The sequence below is a fragment of the Orycteropus afer genome, unplaced genomic scaffold (genome assembly GCF_000298275.1).
Source record: "Orycteropus afer afer isolate SDZICR_OR568_19922 unplaced genomic scaffold, OryAfe1.0 scaffold00264, whole genome shotgun sequence".
In the NCBI taxonomy this organism is placed as follows: domain Eukaryota; kingdom Metazoa; phylum Chordata; class Mammalia; order Tubulidentata; family Orycteropodidae; genus Orycteropus; species Orycteropus afer.
Genome location: NW_006921851.1, coordinates 671,424 through 688,383, shown reverse-complemented (window position 1 = coordinate 688,383; position 16,960 = coordinate 671,424). Strand labels below are relative to the sequence as shown.

Genomic DNA, 16,960 nt, shown 5'->3' with positions numbered 1-16,960 from the left:
CACACACACCCCAGAGGCTTTCATGGACGGAGACGCACAGAAAAGCATTTGTGCACACACATAAATAGCCACAGTGCCTTGCCCACAGAAGGGATAGACACATGCTATGTGAAACAAGGCCACACACATCCGTGGACATGAGGCCACTGCCTTGTCAGGCACCCGAACTGCCCCTCGCCAGGTTCAGGAGGACAGGACTCCTCCAGGCGCAGTTCTCCTCCACCACCACCCCACCCCTTGCCAGTGAATGTTCCCGCACTGGCCTGCCAGTTCTCTGGGGAAAGGGCCTCAGAAATGCAGAAGGAGCCACTGGAGGGAAAGTTGGAACGGGTTGTTCCCTGCCTGGCTCTGCCGGAGAAGTCCCTCCCCGACAGGGCCACTCGCCGCGGAGAGAGCCCGCGGGGCCGCCCCGCCCGCCGCCTCGCAGACCGGCCGCGGTCGGCTCCGCGCCTCCCGCTTATCTGCGCTGTTTGCACCGCGAGGGCTGCAGGCCGGTTCTCCCGCGGCCGAGTAAACAGCGCGCGGGCGCCCGGACTATTTCTGTCTTATCGGCGCAGGAATGCGGCAGCGGCGGCGGCGCGCGGGCGGCGTGGCCGTGGGCCGTCAGGGCAGCCCTGAAGGGGCCCTCCCCGCCCGGCTCGAGTAGAAGTGTGAGCGCCCAGCAGGACTCGGAGGGAGAGTTGGAGGAAAAAAAGGCAGAAAGGGGAAAGAAAGAGGAAGAGAGAGTGAGTGAGCTCCGCCGCGGAGCCCACCCCGATGGCCGCGGACGAAGTTACCGGAGGGGCGCGCAAAGCCACGAAAAGCAAACTTTTTGAGTTTCTAGTCCATGGGGTGGTGAGTGGGGGAAAGTTAGCGGGGGAGGGCGCGTGAGCTGGCGCGGGCTGAATGGAGGGATGGCCGGGAGGGGCCGGGGAGGCCCGTGCTCTAGCCCCCAGCCCAATGCCGGCCTGTGCCCGCGCCCTGGCACGTGAACACGTCGGCAGGCGGCCGGCTGGGGATGGGCGCGCAGGCGGGAAAGGGAGAGATGTTTGCATGTGATCTTGTCATGGGCTGGGGGTGGGACTGGGGGCCCCTTATGTATCAGACGTGGTATCCTCCCTTCATTTCTTTGCGGGGCCAGGTATTCCCCCTGCCCTGGGGGCGGGGTGGAGGGCATGGCATTGACTGAGCTAGGCTGTCTATTCATCGTTGGGACAGTGTCTCTGACTGTATCTCGGGAGCAAGGAGCAGGTGACCCTGGAACACTATGAGCAAGAAACTGCTGTGAAGGTCCTCCACATCCACATCCTGGCAGGGGGCTATGGGGTTTTACTGGTCATCTGGCATCAGGGCCATCAAGAGGCCCTCTTTAGGGACAGACCCCGTTAAGGGACCTGAGGGACTCCTTGGCAGAAGTGGATGTTTTCAAAGCTTCAAAGGTGTTAAGGAAGGCCTAAAGATCCAAGGGGCAGAGCAGCATGATGCTGTCACAGGAGGCAGTGAAGGCTTATAGGGAGCCCAGAGCAACAAGGAGTCTGAACTGAGTTAGCAGGGGCCAGGTTGGGTGTGTGGAGGGCTGTGGGAATGGGAGGGGATGACTAGGGAGATGATAGAGCTCCAGGACTGGAGGTGGGTGATGGGTTGGAATCTGGGTGTACAAGAAGCAGTCAGGTCTAAAAATCCACTGCCATCGAGCCAATTCCTACGTGTAGCAGCAACAGAGTATAGGATAGAGTAAAACTGCACCATAGGGTTGCCAAAGCTGTAAGTTTTTACTAAAGCAGACTGCTTCATCTCTCTCCCACAGAGCAGCTGATGGGTTCAAACTCCTGACTTTCTGGTTAGCAATCAAATGCTTTAACCACTGCACCATCAGAGCTCCTTGCAGTCAGGTTTACTATGGCAAAATTTGTTGGTGACTCCAAAGAAGGCACTTTGTCAGTGAAGGAAGCCAAAGTCCCTAGAATCTTGGCCTTTTGTGGAGGTGGCCCGCATGTTCTCAGTCTCTGAGAACACTGGAAGCTTGTCAGTCCTCATCAGCAGATTATGGACTACCTGACCTTGATAAATGGGGAAGAATGACTGATAGAGAGGAGGGAGCTTCCCTAGGGCAGTCTGTCCTCCATCCTGCAGATCTCTAGGGGTAACTTCCCAGGGAAAGGGTGTTGGCCAGTCAAGTTGTCAGTACTAACCTTGCTGCTTGGGGGTGGGGTCCCTTTAAAAAGGCCCCTCAAGGAAGGAGAGAAGTAATACATCTGGATTTTTTATATGGCCAACTTAGAACTTCAGTTCTTGGATGCCTATGAGCCCCACACCCCACCTCAACTCCCAGGGATCAATCTATGCTGGGAGAATGGCCGGCTGCCACCCTGGAGGTGTGAGTGACAGGGTCAGGTGGAAAAAGGAAGGCAGACACATGGACAGGCAGGTTTCACTGTGGGAGAGATGAGCAGAGACAGCTGGCTGGCTGGGGCAGGAGGAGGTTAGGACTAGGGCTTGAAGGAAAAGGAGGGACAGCTGGCAGTTGAAGGGGACACAAACCCAGGGTCAGGGCTTCTTGTATTTGGTAGCAGCTGTGTTCCTGAGGATGGAAGCAGTAGTGCTCAGATGATAACAGTCCAGGGAGGCTGGAGGCTGCTGCATTCCTGCTCCCTGGTCTCCTTCCTTGCTTGACCCCAGTCCCCATTCCACCAATCCTCTATGTTTTGGCCCCTCTGGCCCTCCCCAATCCCTCTTCTGGAATCTGGACAATTGAGGCTAACAAGCCCCTGGAACATACCACTTGATGCATTTGCATCTCATTTACATCCCATCTGACCGTCCAAGAATTGCTGACCTCATCTCCTCCTCCAAGGCCCCCATGCATGCTGACTTTTGACCTTACAGGGTAGGCATGGGAGTTGAAGGAGGTTTGTAAGTTTGGGACCATCTCTGTTGATCTAGGTGGACAGGAAGCTAGGGGTGGATATAAGATGAAATGCCTTTGACCTACCCCAGGTGGGCCGCCAGCCTCATCTCTAGTTCTCTGCCCCTTCCCATCCCAATTACAGAATCCTGGCAGGTCTGACTTTAGCCCAGCCTTCCTAGAGACAAGGTCATCTCCTGCCGTGCCTCCAGCCTTCACTTTAGGAGCAAATTATGGGGATGGGTTAAGTTAGTGAAGCTAAGGTGCCTGGGTGTGGGGACTGGGAATCAGTCCGAAGGTAGTGAGCTTGAGCTGGGGCCCGGAGACATAAGGGATATAAAGGATGAGTGCAAAGGACTGAGGGAGGGACAGCAGCAGTCAGACAAAAGCCCCAGCACCCTAAGGACACAAGGGTCAGGTCTGCCTTTGCCAGATGAGCTTCATGACCTTGGCTAGGTCGCTTTTCTCCTTGAGCCCCAGTAGCCTCATCTGTCAAGTGGGGAAGAAATTCCCTGCTCCATCTTTCTCTCAGAGGAGCCTGTGGATATGAAAATGCTTTGAAAAGGTTGAAAGGCGCCATTCATATTCATTTTTGCGGTTCTTCCCGCATCTCCGAGGCGCGGCGGTGCCAAGTGCCTCTGCCTGGCTTCACTTAGCTTCTTGAAACGACACGCAAAGCCTCCTCCGCCCAAGCTGCGTGCGTCCGGGCGCCCCTGCCTTCAGCCCGCGGGAGGGGTTTCGGGGAGGGGCCTGGCCTCACGCAGCGCCTGTTTCTGCTCTACCCCCGCCCCCAGCGCCCCGGGATGCCGTCCGGAGCCCGGATGCCCCACCAGGGGGCGCCCATGGGCCCTCCGGGTTCCCCGTACATGGGCAGCCCCGCGGTGCGCCCCGGCCTGGCCCCCGCGGGCATGGAGCCCGCCCGCAAGCGAGCAGCGCCCCCGCCCGGCCAGGGCCAGGCACAGAGCCAGGGCCAGCCGGTGCCCACGGCGCCCGCGCGGAGCCGCAGGTGAGTGGGGCCGCGGGGGGCGGGGGTCGAAGGGGCGAGAAAGGATAACCGAGAACCGGTCATCCTGGATGTGGTGCCCTCAGGAGAGCGTGTTTAACAGAGGAGCTGGGGGCACAAGTCGCTTCCTTTGTGTTCCCACAGTGAAGTTCGACTGCAGCCGTTGGCAGCCAGTGCCCCTTCCCTGCATGCACCCCTGCCCTTCTCTGTGCCTCTTGCTCAGTCCCTCTGTCCACCCCTTACCCCCAGGTACTGGGTGATGCTTCCGCCTTTGGGGTGAGCAGGCTTGGCAGTAGGACTGAAAGCAGAAGCTTTTAAGACTGCGTTGCTCAAAGTGCGGTTCTCCAGTCCACCTTTCTCAGCAGCCTCTGGCTTGACTGCTCAAAATGCCCACTCCATAGCTTCTAAATCCGAATCCCTGGGGGTAGGGCGGAGCCGAGGAAATCTGCTCTGTGGGTGGGTGATCTAAGAACCCCTCTGCCCAGTCATGCTCTCAGGTGACTCTAGGCAGTCAAAGGCTGATGGACCCCAATACATCCATCCTCTGGACCATCTGGGCCCCCTGGTGGCACCCCAAAAGTCCCTGCTGGTGCCCAGTAAGAAAGATTCCCTCTAGGTTTCAGTATGTAGCCAAACACACATGCTTCCCTTTGCACAACCGATGGACTCCTATAAAAGGTGTAATGTAAATTTTATCTCATTATTACATATTTTTTACACATCAAGGAAAGCTCATCATTTATAGGAATCCCATGATTAATTATCTTGCAAAGTGAATCATCCTTTTGTACAGTAAATAATAAATTATTTATCTGTGTAAATTGAGAGATTCACATAGAAAATCTGCTTAATACACAAATCATACCTTTAATGAAAGCTAGCTCGTCTAGCCCTCTGAACTTGGAAGGGCAGCAGCAGAGTACCACATGGGGGCACTATGGAGCCATCCTCCAGCCTGTGTTCTCATCTCTTGACCTACCAAGGTTTTTCTGGGGTGGCTTAGGAAGCAAGGCTTCAAACCGGTTTGTTCTGGTTTGACCACCTGCTGAGAATTCGGCTTTCCACCTCAGACTGAATCAGAATCTATAGTTTGACAAGATCCCCATGTGATTCTTATGAATCTTGTTAAGATGTAGATTTCTGATTCAGTACATCTGGGATAGAAATGCAAATTCTCAGCAGGGGGTCAAACCAGAAGGAAATGGTTCAAAGTCCTGTTTGGGAATCAGAAGCTGGTAGTAGATCAAGAAGAGCCCATATGCCACATGCTCTTCCAGGCCCAGCCAGAGTGGTCCAGTTCTCTAGTCCCCAGCCCTCAGCCACCCTGCACAGGAAAGCATCCACACACACCCAATCTCTCTGGATCCCCGTGGGTGTGGCTCCTTATGTTGGCAGGTGATCCAAAAGCAGAAACATCTCTCTGCCTATCATCATCCCTTCCCAGCCTAGGGTGCAGGGCTGCAAATCCTCACCAGCTTCACACCATCACCTCCAGATCCAGAAGCTGGGCCCAGCTCCTCTCCCTCCTTGGAACCTGAACATGCAGCCCTGCTTAGCTGGCTGGGGGAAGAGGGAGGGGGTTTTCTCAGTACCTGGTCTCCCTCTCCTCCCCAGCTCCCCCTCAAACACTTCTGTAGCTTCTGTCTTTTGGCAGCACATCTTCTGCCCCACCCCATCCTGAGTCTAAGTATCTCTGGCCCTGTGGACATGGTGGGGTGGCAGGTCAGAGAATGGATGGGTCACCTCTGTGTCCCATGGGGGACCTAGTGCCAATTCCACACACCACCACCCTCAGGCGGGCAGACGAGCAAGCTGTGGGAACCCCAGCCAGGCAGGCGGAGATGTCGGGGATAATTTAGCAGGTGGCCTCGTTACTCCCAGATCTGTCACCATGGTAACCTAGTTTTTTCTTTAAAAAATGTACAGTGCCAAGAGGAGGAAGATGGCTGACAAAATCCTCCCTCAAAGGGTGAGTGCCTTTCACAGCAGCCCCCAGCCCGCCCCTCACCCTTTGCTGCTCTTTCCCCTCCCCTTCCCTCTCAGGAGCAAAGCTTCAGTGTCAGTCACATTCACTTTTTGTTTAAAAAGCTAATTAAGAAGTGAGGCCTGCCAGGCCAGAGGGAGGAGATGGGATGGAGGGAAATAAGAGATCTGTGAGGAAGAGAATCTTGGGCCTGGGGTTCAGTACACTGAATTCCAGTGGTCCCAAGACATGAAAGCTAGAACAAAGAGGCTGGGGGTCAGATGCTGGCAGGTGGATCAAATGGAAAAGAAGCTGCCCAGAGCTTCACAGGGCCCAGGCTGAGATGTGCACAGCTAGCAAAGCTCAAACCTCAGTATAGGGGCTGGGACAGGCACCAGGGCAGAGGCAAGCAACACTATCCCTAGCTCTCTCAGGAACTGTAGAGCCCAAAGCTACCTTATGGGGACTTGAGGGAAGCCCAGTGGCCATACCACAAGGCGAATGATGAGATGCAGTTCTACCCTAGTGATGAAGTGCATAAGCCTCCCGAGAGAAGCAATTTTTCTCTCTACAAGTTGAGGGCCCTACTGATGGATATAGAATCCTGAGAAGTCTTATTCACATTCACAACTCTGTGCAATGGAACTGGACAACTCCACTCCCTTCTTTGTGCCTTGAGATGGCATCGTTGACATGCCTACATGCAACTTTACAAGATTTACAGAGCCTGAATTCCCAGCCCAGCTCCTCCTCCTGCAGATTCGGGAGCTGGTCCCGGAGTCCCAGGCATACATGGACCTCCTAGCATTTGAGAGGAAACTGGATCAGACCATCATGCGGAAGCGAGTGGACATCCAGGAGGCTCTGAAGAGGCCAATGAAGGTGCCTTAGTCCAGGGGCAGAAAGAAAACTCTAAGTTCCACTCCCAAAATTGGGGGGGGAGGGGGAGAGGGAGAGGAAGAGAGCTGCCCTGCAGCAGGATCAAACAGTATTTGCTCTGTACTACACTCCTGTTTCCACAGCAAAAGCGGAAGCTGCGTCTTTATATCTCTAATACTTTTAACCCTGCGAAGCCCGATGCTGAAGATTCTGATGGCAGCATTGCCTCCTGGGAGCTGCGGGTGGAGGGGAAACTCCTGGATGACGTACGTCCTGGCCCAGGTCTCTCCAGGTGTCCTGGGGTGGGTATGGGGCTAAGCTGAGAGACAAAATCGAAGTTTATGCTAGGGGTGGGTGGGCCTAGAGACATTGTGGGTAAAGACTGCTTCTATCCTTGCTGCCCTGCCCTGCCAGCCCCACCCCTCTCAACTCGGCCTCCTTCTGTCTCCATGGTCCCTGTTCCACCCCCACGGTCCCTATTCTGCCCCACAGCCCAGCAAGCAGAAGCGGAAGTTCTCTTCCTTCTTCAAGAGTTTGGTCATTGAGCTGGACAAAGACCTCTATGGCCCTGACAACCACCTAGTTGAGGTAAGACTAAGACCCCTTCTGCCCTTGACTGATTCCCCCATCACAGGCCCAAGGCCCTGAAGCACCTAGGCCAGAATCTCCCCCAATTCTAAGAGACCCACATATTTGGGTCAGTAACCACTCTGGAGCCCTATGCTCCACCAACTCAGATGAACCTATGTTGTGACCCAACTCATCCCCTGGACAGTGGCACCGGACACCCACCACCCAGGAGACAGACGGGTTCCAGGTGAAGCGGCCAGGGGACTTGAGCGTGCGCTGCACCCTGCTCCTCATGCTGGACTACCAGGTCTGTGCCCACCACCACCATCCATACCACACAAAGCCACTCATAACGGGCACAGCCAGCCCCAGCCCCCTCCTTTATTCTTAAGGTGGGCCTAGGAAGAATGCACAAAGTTGTGCATCCTAAGACCCCATTTTCCTTCCTACATCATTCTTTGGAAGCATGTTTCCAAGGAGCCCAGTCAACACATCTCTCAGCTCCCAGCTGCCTGGCCCTGAGTTCTTCCCACCCTTCTTTATCTCATTTTCATGGCTACCTTTCCCCAGCCTCCCCAGTTCAAGTTGGACCCCCGCCTGGCCCGGCTGCTGGGACTGCACACACAGAGCCGCTCAGCCATCGTCCAGGCCCTGTGGCAGTATGTGAAGACGAACAGGCTGCAGGACTCCCACGACAAGGAGTATATCAACGGGGACAAGTACTTCCAGCAGGTAACCTCTCTCCTGAACCCAGGGATCAGGGAGCAGGCTGAGTTACCAGCAGGGGAAGGACTTCTCATAAGGTAACACCACTCCTCTACTCAGACTCCTGAGTTGGAGAAACAGGACATAGGCATGGTCTTGGGGCCAAGAGACTAGGGCCGCTCATCTAACCCTGGGGCAGTTAGAAACACCAAATTGGTATGAAAATGATTTGACAAAATTCTGTCAAAGTAGAGATGATCATCAGTGCATTTAAGTAAACACAGCAGATAAACCTGAGGAATGAAGGTAGCAGTGACATTTATTGAGCACTACCTCATATGCTGGGCACTGTTCCATGTACTCTACACATATTAATTTCTTTCTCACAACAGCCTTGTGAGATAGGAACTGTTATCCCTACCCTAGAGATGAAGCAATTTGCTCAAGGTTACATAGTAAGAGGTGGAAGCAAGGTTTATACCTAGGCAGACCATGGTCCAAGCTCTCAACCACTGTACTGCCCTTCTTGGTCATGCTACCACCGCCACCACCCACCTACTCAAGTCCAGCTGCCAAACAATGAGGGATCAGACTTGGTCATAGATTCTTATGACCTTTCCAGAATGGAAGGATCTAGAACTATAGTTTTACTGTCTTCAACCACAGAAGAGTGATTTCCCTTCCTGACTCCCCTGCTTTAGATTTTTGATTGTCCCCGGCTGAAGTTTTCTGAGATTCCCCAACGCCTCACAGCTCTGCTGTTGCCCCCTGACCCAATTGTCATCAACCATGTCATCAGGTGAGATGGCCCCAACTTGCTCCTCAAACCAGGGGATTATTTTTTCCCTGCCCACCCCATTGGATATATCCAGTGTCTTTGGCCTCTGTGGAGAACGTCTTAGACACCAACGGATGTTCTTCCCTGGCAGTGTGGACCCATCAGATCAGAAGAAGACAGCATGCTACGACATTGATGTGGAGGTGGAAGAGCCACTGAAGGGACAGATGAGCAGCTTCCTCCTGTCCACAGCCAATCAGCAGGAGATCAGTGCTCTGGACAGTAAGGTCAGCCAGAGTCCAGAGCTGGCATAAGGCATTAACCCAGAAATGATAAAGTACGGACTTAGAATTCTGAATGGGCACAGATTAGCTCATAAATATCACCCATGAGTACTGTGCGTCTTTAAAAAATAAATAAATAAAAATCAATTACATGATACCAAATGGTCAACATTTACCCTAAAAAAAAAAAAAAGATGGGAAGTATGGGACAGGGAAGCTAGATTAATGGAAATAAAACCAAAATGGAAATGAGAATGCTGACAAATTGTTAAAAATGTAACCAATGTCACTAAACAATGTACATGAAAATGGTTAAATAAGAACGTAATCTGCTGTGTAAACGTTCACCAAAAACACAGTATTATTTAAATTAAAAATAGACTGGGCATGGGTCTATGGAGAAATAAAGGGGACAAATGGCCTTTCCATCGCTACTTGGATCTCGTCCTCGTTCAAAGTCTATTTCTGCTGTCACCACCATTTTCTTGGGATTTAAGCAGAATCGGGCTCTGAGGGATTGCCTTCAAACGAAATGGTAAATCCCTCCCCCTCCACTTCTCACTATTCTCCTTTTCCTATGGTCTCCCACATCACCAAGGCCAGCCTGAAATCATTTATCTTTCTACCTGTAGATCCATGAGACGATTGAGTCCATAAACCAGCTCAAGATCCAGAGGGACTTCATGCTAAGCTTCTCCAGGGACCCCAAAGGCTACGTCCAAGACCTGCTGCGCTCTCAGAGCCGAGACCTCAAGGTAAAGAGGGAGACTCAGGAATTACTAGAGGGGAAGACAAGCACATTGGAAAGGCTGTACACAGGTAAAGGGTGGTGACTCCAGGTTTAGGAGTGACCCCCACTGCTCCCTCCCAGGTGATGACAGATGTAACAGGCAACCCTGAAGAGGAACGCAGGGCTGAGTTCTACCATCAGCCCTGGTCCCAGGAAGCAGTCAGCCGCTACTTCTACTGCAAGGTAGGCTGGGTCCCTTGCACTCCAGACTTGCCCTCTCCTCTACTCCAGAAGCTGCCCTCCTCAGATTTGCCAGTTGCCCTCACCCACTCCACATGGTGACTTTCCCACCACACCCCCATCCACCATGCAGGAGCTCTCCCTGCTCCCAGATGCTCTCCAAGGGCAGTCAGCAGTCGGGGTGGTCCTGATAACTCACCAGGAATGCCGTAACCTGCTCCTACCCTTTCTCTAAAGATCCAGCAGCGCAGGCAGGAACTGGAGCAGTCACTGATTGTGCGCAACACCTAGAAGCCCCCTTTGAATGAGCACCCCTATGGACTTTCTGGGCCAGGGCCTGATCCTGACTCCTCTGACACCTCTTTGTGAGGCTGGGGTACTGGATTAAAGGTCATTCATCTAATAGCTGTGTGGTTATTGGAAAGTGGAGAGGGGGGAGGGGGAGGTAATGGATCCCTCTGGGAAAACTTCCCACACCTTCCCTCAGTTCCTCCTTACTCCATTTTCCCTTGGCCTAAACAGAGTTGGCAGAAGACATTTTTAATAGCATTTTCTTATTAGAAAAATACAGCAACAAGCTCTCGATCATCAATCCATCTTGCTATGCCCTTCCTGGGACTAAGGCAGAAAAAGGAAATAAAAGGAGGTATAGGACCCTTCAGGTGTGCTAAGTGCTATTGGCTTGCTCCTGCTCAAACAGAGCCATAGCAAGCTGTGCACGGCCCCCTAGCCCCTCTAGGTTGCCGAGGCGACAGCGGTGGTAGAGTTCCTCACTGAGCCGGGGGCTACAATCCCGCACTGTGAACTTCTGTACCAGCCCTGGCTCTACAGCCCGAAAGAGGTGGAGCCCTGAGAACCGGAGGAAAACATCCATCACCTCCAGCCCCTCCAGGGCTTCCTCCTCTTCCTGGCCTGCCAGTTCACCAGCCAGCCGGCCTCGGGCTGCCAGGTAGTCAGCATTGTAGAAACAGCCCTCGGCAGAAGCCTGCCGGTCAAATCTGCCCCCTACAGAAGTCCCCTGAGAAGACTCAGCACCAGGAGGGGATGGAGGGTCGAGGCCAGCCCCCAGGGGTCCTGAGGGTGACCGCAGTGGTGAAAGGGTGGGGTTGAACTCCTGAAAATGCACCGGAAAGAAAACCTGCCAGCCCGAGATGGCATTCATGCGGCAGCGGTTGAGGACCTCAGGCCCAGGCCTCGTCCACACAGTGGTGAGGAAGAAAAGTGTGTCCACTGGGTGCTTCTTAGAGACCACGTCCATGAGCCGCACCTGGGAAGGGGCCTCAGCTCGCACAGCGAGCCAAGCCAGCCTTGTCCCAGAGTACCGCCGCTCTAACTCAGCTGCTGCAGCCTTCACCCCAAGAAATGGATCAGGGGCCCCTCGGCCACCTTCTCGGGGCCCATAGACGAGCAAGAGGGTGAGCAGGGCATGTTCTCGTGGTTCCAGAACACTGGCTGCAAAGGCTTCCAGGAAAGCAGGGGCTGCAGCAGCTTCAGCCACTAGGAGTGGCAACACCAGCTGCACACGGGTAGCCTCAGTGACATAGGGCATGGGCAGGATTTCCACACGGCTCAGTGGCCGCAGCAGGCTGACCCTGCGGGCCAGAGCCCGCCGGTGCCCACGCTGAGTTACAGCTTCCAGCAGCAAGTCCAGGGTATACTCCATGCCCCGGGCTGGGTCGAAGCGCCGGTAGCCATTAAGGAGTCGCTGTTTCTGGAAGCGTAGACGAGGCTGATAGCGTCGATTCAGCTGCTCTAAGGCAGTCTCCACAGCATCACCCACATCTGCCCTACTAACTCCTTGCAGCGGGCACTTGGGAGCCCCATCTGCACAGGAAAAGGTATGCTGCTCTGTGAAGTAGTCCCAGCCCAATACCTCAAAACGGGAGTGTGGTGTGAAAGGGGCCGGCAGCCCAATGGGCCAGCTCAGACCTGCCTCCCTCTCAGGAGTCAGCATTGTCAGGTTCCGGATCTGAGCCTAGTTGGGAGAGAACGCATAGTTGGTACCACATCTAGGAGCCTATCCAACTCTCACTTCCTGGGCTCTTGAAATTCTACTGGACTCAAAATCCAAAAAGCTGAGCTGTGTCCTAACTGTCAACATTTAGACAGGTGCCCCTTGGCTAATCATTTAATTCCATGTATTCATCATCTGTAAATGTGGAAGGAGTATGAATCATATCCACCTTACAGAATCACTGTAAGAAGGAAGAGATGAAAAATGTGCTTTTGCAAAAAGGTGAGCATATTCTGAAATACAAAGCTCAACAGTCTCTCTCTACACCGTAAGTATTCACATCCTCTTCCTAATCAGACCCTTATTTCCACCTATATTCCACCTAACAATCCTCACAAAACGTTTTGAGAATATCTAGGACAGTTCTAGAAATTCAAGAACTTTTGGGCTTTTGCTTCCTTGGTGGAAAGGAATTAAAATGACTGTCTCAACGTTGTACTGAGCGTCCTGACCCTCATAGTTCATCCTTGATTGAATTCATGTTATTCCAAGAGCTTAGTTTATCACTGACCTGACCCCCAAGAGAGCTTGCTCTTCTGTAGTTGTTTCAAGTTTTAGTATGATCAGCCTCTTTCTACTCATCCACCAGAGAGCCTACCCCAGCCTTCCCAGTGGTCCTCTGGCCTACAGGTTCTTCTTTAGCTCACCTGAAGCTGTTCTATTTCACTGTAAGCCCGCTCCAACTCCAGAGCACTGAAGCGGTGGTGCAGCCGGTACATGAGGGCTCCCTCGGGGACAGGGTGCACCGTGAAGGCACTCAGGAAAGCCGAGCTCTCCTCCTTCTCAGGGTCCCTGTTTTTGGCCAGTTCAAATGAGCGGTACTGCTGCCCCTGAAGGGACCAAACAAACCAGTGCTACATGCCAGGGGCCACCTGTCCCAAACCACCTTTAACCACATGAAGCCACCCACACCAGTGCTTCTGCTACCATTCTAGGATGGAGGGGCTCATCCAGTATCTCCCTATGCCTCCATTTTCCCGCCACAGCTCAGATTTTGGAAAGGAGAAAACAAGTAGGCAATTAAGGACATTCTTTTTCCCCAAAGAAACCTAATGCTTCTCAACAGAATGAAAGCCACAAGTCAGAAAATACTCCCAGTACTCTGGTTTGGGAGAATGGGCAACATTTGGGATCGTCCCCTCTTGTACAAGTACAGCAGTTTCTGGGCTAGAAAAGTGAAAACTTTCCTCCTCTGGGGTAGTGGCCATTTCTAGAAAATGACCAGACTTTTCATAACTGTGATATGAATATACTGGGAGAAGAGTGGAAGGCAGGTGATTGGGGGCACATTTTTATCTTATTCAAATGTTCCTGGACAAGATGCTACTTTTGATAGTTCCCAGATTCTAAGACTGTCAAAGGGAAACAGGGGCCAAAGGGCAGATCTGTGGCTTAGGAAAGGTGCAATAATGACCTCCAAGGTGCTGATGGGAAGGAGCCAACAGCACCCACCTGGATATGGGTACTAAGTCACTACTAACTTGTTGGAAACTGGAATAAGCTGTTACCTGGTGCTGGGAGACACAGCCTATCCCCAGAGTGTCGATGAGGCAACGGCCAAGCCACTCGTCGGGACGGGCACTGAGAATGTCTCCTCGGCAGCCATCAAGGTGTGGCCGCAACCGGAGCAGGAGACTCCGTGACAACAGGTAGCCAAAGCCACCATGACAGTACCGGGCCTGCTCCCCAGCGCCAATGAACTCCTCAGCCCGGCCCAAGTACAGGTCCTGGTTGATGCTAAGGTGGCCAGCAAGGGCTGCCAGGCGAGGGGCCTGCACATATGTGTCATCCTGCATTATGAAGAACCAATCATAGTCAGCCCCAAAGTGTGTATGTAGATGGAGCAGAGTCTCAGACATGAGCCAGGCTGGCCGTTCATCCCCGTGAGATACCACCTGCATCCCTGCTGGAGCCCGTGCCCCTCGCTGCCCAGTGAAGTAGAGTAACCGAGGGAAGTGGTGGGCCACTGTGCGGTTCACAGCCACAGCCAGAGTGGATAGTGTTGCTCGGGAAGTCAGGACAGCCACAAGCAACCGCTCACGAGAGCCCAGCTCTGTCTGGATATACCGAGTCCTGTGGAGAGACCAATGTGTCAGAAGTCAATTCCCTAATCTTTAGAAACCATCTTGTCCTGCACATATATCCCTCAAGGAATGAGTGAATTAGGTTGATTAAAGAAAAGGGAGAAACCTCCTCACCAATATTAATTAGCCAGTAGAATGAGTATCAAATGATTAGCTGTACTTTGTACCTGTACTTTGGTATGGGGGGGGTCTACTAAGAATGAGTCAGCTGGCTCAGGTGCAATCCTGCTTTGTTCAATGACACTGAACACAAATTTAACAACAATGGGTGAGACTTTCTTAGACCCAAGAAAGAGGAGGAAAAATAGGCATAAACCATAATGGAGAAGAGACAAAGGATTGTGCCAAGAAGCTTAACAAGTTGATTAACAAAGGACAAGCAGTGAGCAGTCTAAACTGAGGTCTAATGTTTGGGGACTGCACACACAGAACTCTCACCTGAGCACTTTCTTGTAGGGCTTGTTGGGATCCCTGTAGTAGGGGACAATCCGGGGTTTGAAGTCTTCATCACTATGATCCAGCTGAGTTCTTGAGTCCAGATTCTGAAGCCCTCCCAGGTCTCGCACCTCTACACAGGGATCATCTCCCTCACCCTGGACCCAGGAAACACGCAAGAGGCTCAGGCTGCATCCCAGAGATAGCCCTAGGATGAGGGGTAGTGCTGGTCGTAGTAGGGCCAAAAGAGAGTTCAGTCGCATGGTGGTAGGTCCTGCCATGTGGGTGCCCCAGAGGGCACAGCCTCAAGGATCAATGGGGTTGAGGGCGCCAGGTCAGCAGTAGGCCTTGAGTTTTAACCAGGGAACCTGGGGTCAATGAGGTCAACAAGAGAGCAAGGCATGAATGCTTCCAGGCCCAGCATGCCATAGGAAGCTTGACTGCCTCATCCTCACTTCTCTGCCTGTTTTTCAACTGTCGAAGTGCTGATCTAACACCCCAAAAAGTAACAAATTTCACCCACTGCTGGGATCATGTTCTGTCTTCCAGTGGAAAGGGGAGGAAACAAAACATAATACTGCCAAAACTAACCCTAAAAAGACTACATACATCTGGAGACTAGGTCTAAGTCAAGAGATAGCAGCAACTGATAAGGAGTTAAGGAAAAGCACATAATCTGTCAAGAGTCACCAAAACCAGGAACCTGCCTCCTTCAGCCTTTCCTAAATAACACCTGGCTCAAGGCAGTTCCTCTATTTACTGAAAGAGCATGCTGGCTGACTGCTGAAGGGTGAGGCAAGAAGAGATTAGGGCTAGAGTAACCCTTTCCTCCAAGTTAGGAATGATCAGAGCAACAAGCATTCTGCACAGAAGTTTGGCCCTGAAAGATGAGGTAAACAGTTATGGTGACTCAGCACTGAGATCCTCTCAGAAGAGCACACTGGCAAGTGGAGCCATTTTGGCTCTGAATCCCTTAAGTTGGTCTTGCCTCACCTTTGTCTTGTGAGGACAGAGGAGGCAAATTATACTAACTCTTGCTGTGTATGAGCTATTCCACACCTGCTTTTAACAGCAAGGACCCCAGGTACAAAAAACACACACGTAAACACGCCAGGACAAGAAGCTGGAGGCTAGGCCGGGATTCAGTATAAGGCAAAAGGAAGTTCAGATGGTTTGCATATGAACAGCACCAGTGGGCCAGGGCCCCTGCTCCACAGGGGAAAGGCAAATTCTAGTCTTAGAAAGGTCAAAAGCCTAGTTTTAGCTATTAGTCTCGAAATAGCAACAAAATCAGCTACGTCAAGGAGCTGTCGAGAAGGGCAGGAGGGTGACTAAGCTTAGTTTGTTCTGCTTTGGTTTCAGAGCCCGAGCTGGGCAAGACAAACGTTAGAGGAAGGGAAATGGCGGGGAGAGACATTTAGATCAAGCATCGCTGAGGGCTTAAAAACAAGAAAGCCCAGTTCTCAGACTCGTCATCGGGGGCCAAAAGCCCTAACTAAATCCGTGAGGCACACCGAGCCGATGGGCGAAGGGCAAAGGTGGATCACCTAGGCACCAAAAGGAGGCCCCTGCAGCCAGGGTGGGTGCTGGCGGAGGAAGGCCCAAGGACCGCTCAGCAAGCCCGTCTTAGGGTGGGACGTGGGGCAAGGAGGACCAGGATCAGCTCCTGCTCTCGGCAACAGTCCCCAACGCCCCTGCAGGGAGTAAGGGCCGGGAAGGGGAAACAGACCCCAACGCCCGCTGAAGTGCAAGCTCCTCCGCGGCAGCCGCTGCCACCTCACAGCGCTCAACCCGCTCCTTCCTCTTCCGCCCCGCTAATTCCCTGCCTCTGTTAGGACCGCTTCCGGCCACTCGCTCCGCGGGCGCCTTCTCTATGATCTCAGCCTGAAGCCAGTGCCAGCCTTGAGTGACGAGTACAGTTGGGCCTCAGACACTTGGTTCAAGGACTAAACAAACGTTCTACAAATGGGTGAACGCAAGCTGGACTGAGAGGGACCACAGATCATCTGCCTCATCGCTATCTGCTGCGGGGTTGGGAAAAACAGAACAGACAAACCTGATCCTCAATGAACAAGCTTTAGCTTCCTGTATGACGACTTCTCCCAGTAGGCCTGGGAACCCCATCATTCATAGATTTACTTAAGAATGTTGTTTGCCTATTAATTTCCAGGCATCTTAATTGAGTACTGGGTAAACTAGTGGAAGTTAGATCCCTACCCTCAAGCAGCTGAGGTTGAGGGAGATAGGCATTAAACACATATAAATAATAATAATAGTTGTTGTTGTTGTTGTTATATGCCATCGAGTCGGCCCCGACTCATAGCGACCCTTCCTTGGGTTTCCGAGGCAGTATCACTACGGAAGTAGGATTGCCCAACCTTCCTTCCGAGG

At 52.7% G+C, this 16,960-nt stretch overlaps 2 protein-coding genes across 2 annotated transcripts; one reads left to right on the top strand and one right to left on the bottom strand.

Annotated features, from left to right (window-relative positions):
• The first annotated feature begins 756 nt into the window (after positions 1-756).
• SMARCD3 (SWI/SNF related, matrix associated, actin dependent regulator of chromatin, subfamily d, member 3) lies at positions 757-10,327 on the top strand. The gene is made up of 13 exons (XM_007950130.2): positions 757-834; positions 3,679-3,890; positions 5,814-5,856; positions 6,610-6,732; positions 6,873-6,995; positions 7,222-7,317; positions 7,505-7,606; positions 7,870-8,031; positions 8,706-8,803; positions 8,934-9,069; positions 9,699-9,821; positions 9,938-10,039; positions 10,274-10,327. The coding sequence occupies exons 1-13, from the start codon at positions 757-759 to the stop codon at positions 10,325-10,327; spliced, it is 1,452 nt and encodes a 483-aa protein (XP_007948321.1).
• A 376-nt stretch (positions 10,328-10,703) lies between these two features.
• Positions 10,704-14,850, bottom strand: CHPF2 (chondroitin polymerizing factor 2). Its single transcript, XM_007950129.2, has 4 exons — positions 14,573-14,850; positions 13,559-14,123; positions 12,698-12,880; positions 10,704-12,011 (listed from the first exon to the last, which is right to left on the bottom strand). Exons 1-4 carry the CDS (start codon positions 14,848-14,850, stop codon positions 10,704-10,706), a joined length of 2,334 nt encoding a protein of 777 aa, XP_007948320.1.
• Between the last annotated feature and the right edge of the window lie 2,110 nt (positions 14,851-16,960).

Excerpts from the sequence above, each read along its gene's own strand:
- SMARCD3 (XM_007950130.2), top strand. The coding sequence starts at position 757 with ATGGCCGCGGACGAAGTTACCGGAGGGGCGCGCAAAGCCACGAAAAGC. Across the intron at positions 8,032-8,705 it reads GGGACAAGTACTTCCAGCAG|ATTTTTGATTGTCCCCGGCT; the intron begins GTAACCTCTCTC and ends CCCCTGCTTTAG. Across the intron at positions 9,070-9,698 it reads TCAGTGCTCTGGACAGTAAG|ATCCATGAGACGATTGAGTC; the intron begins GTCAGCCAGAGT and ends TTCTACCTGTAG.
- CHPF2 (XM_007950129.2), bottom strand. The coding sequence starts at position 14,850 with ATGGCAGGACCTACCACCATGCGACTGAACTCTCTTTTGGCCCTACTA. Across the intron at positions 12,881-13,558 it reads GCTGTGTCTCCCAGCACCAG|GGGCAGCAGTACCGCTCATT; the intron begins GTAACAGCTTAT and ends TGGTCCCTTCAG. Across the intron at positions 12,012-12,697 it reads GTGAAATAGAACAGCTTCAG|GCTCAGATCCGGAACCTGAC; the intron begins GTGAGCTAAAGA and ends TCTCCCAACTAG.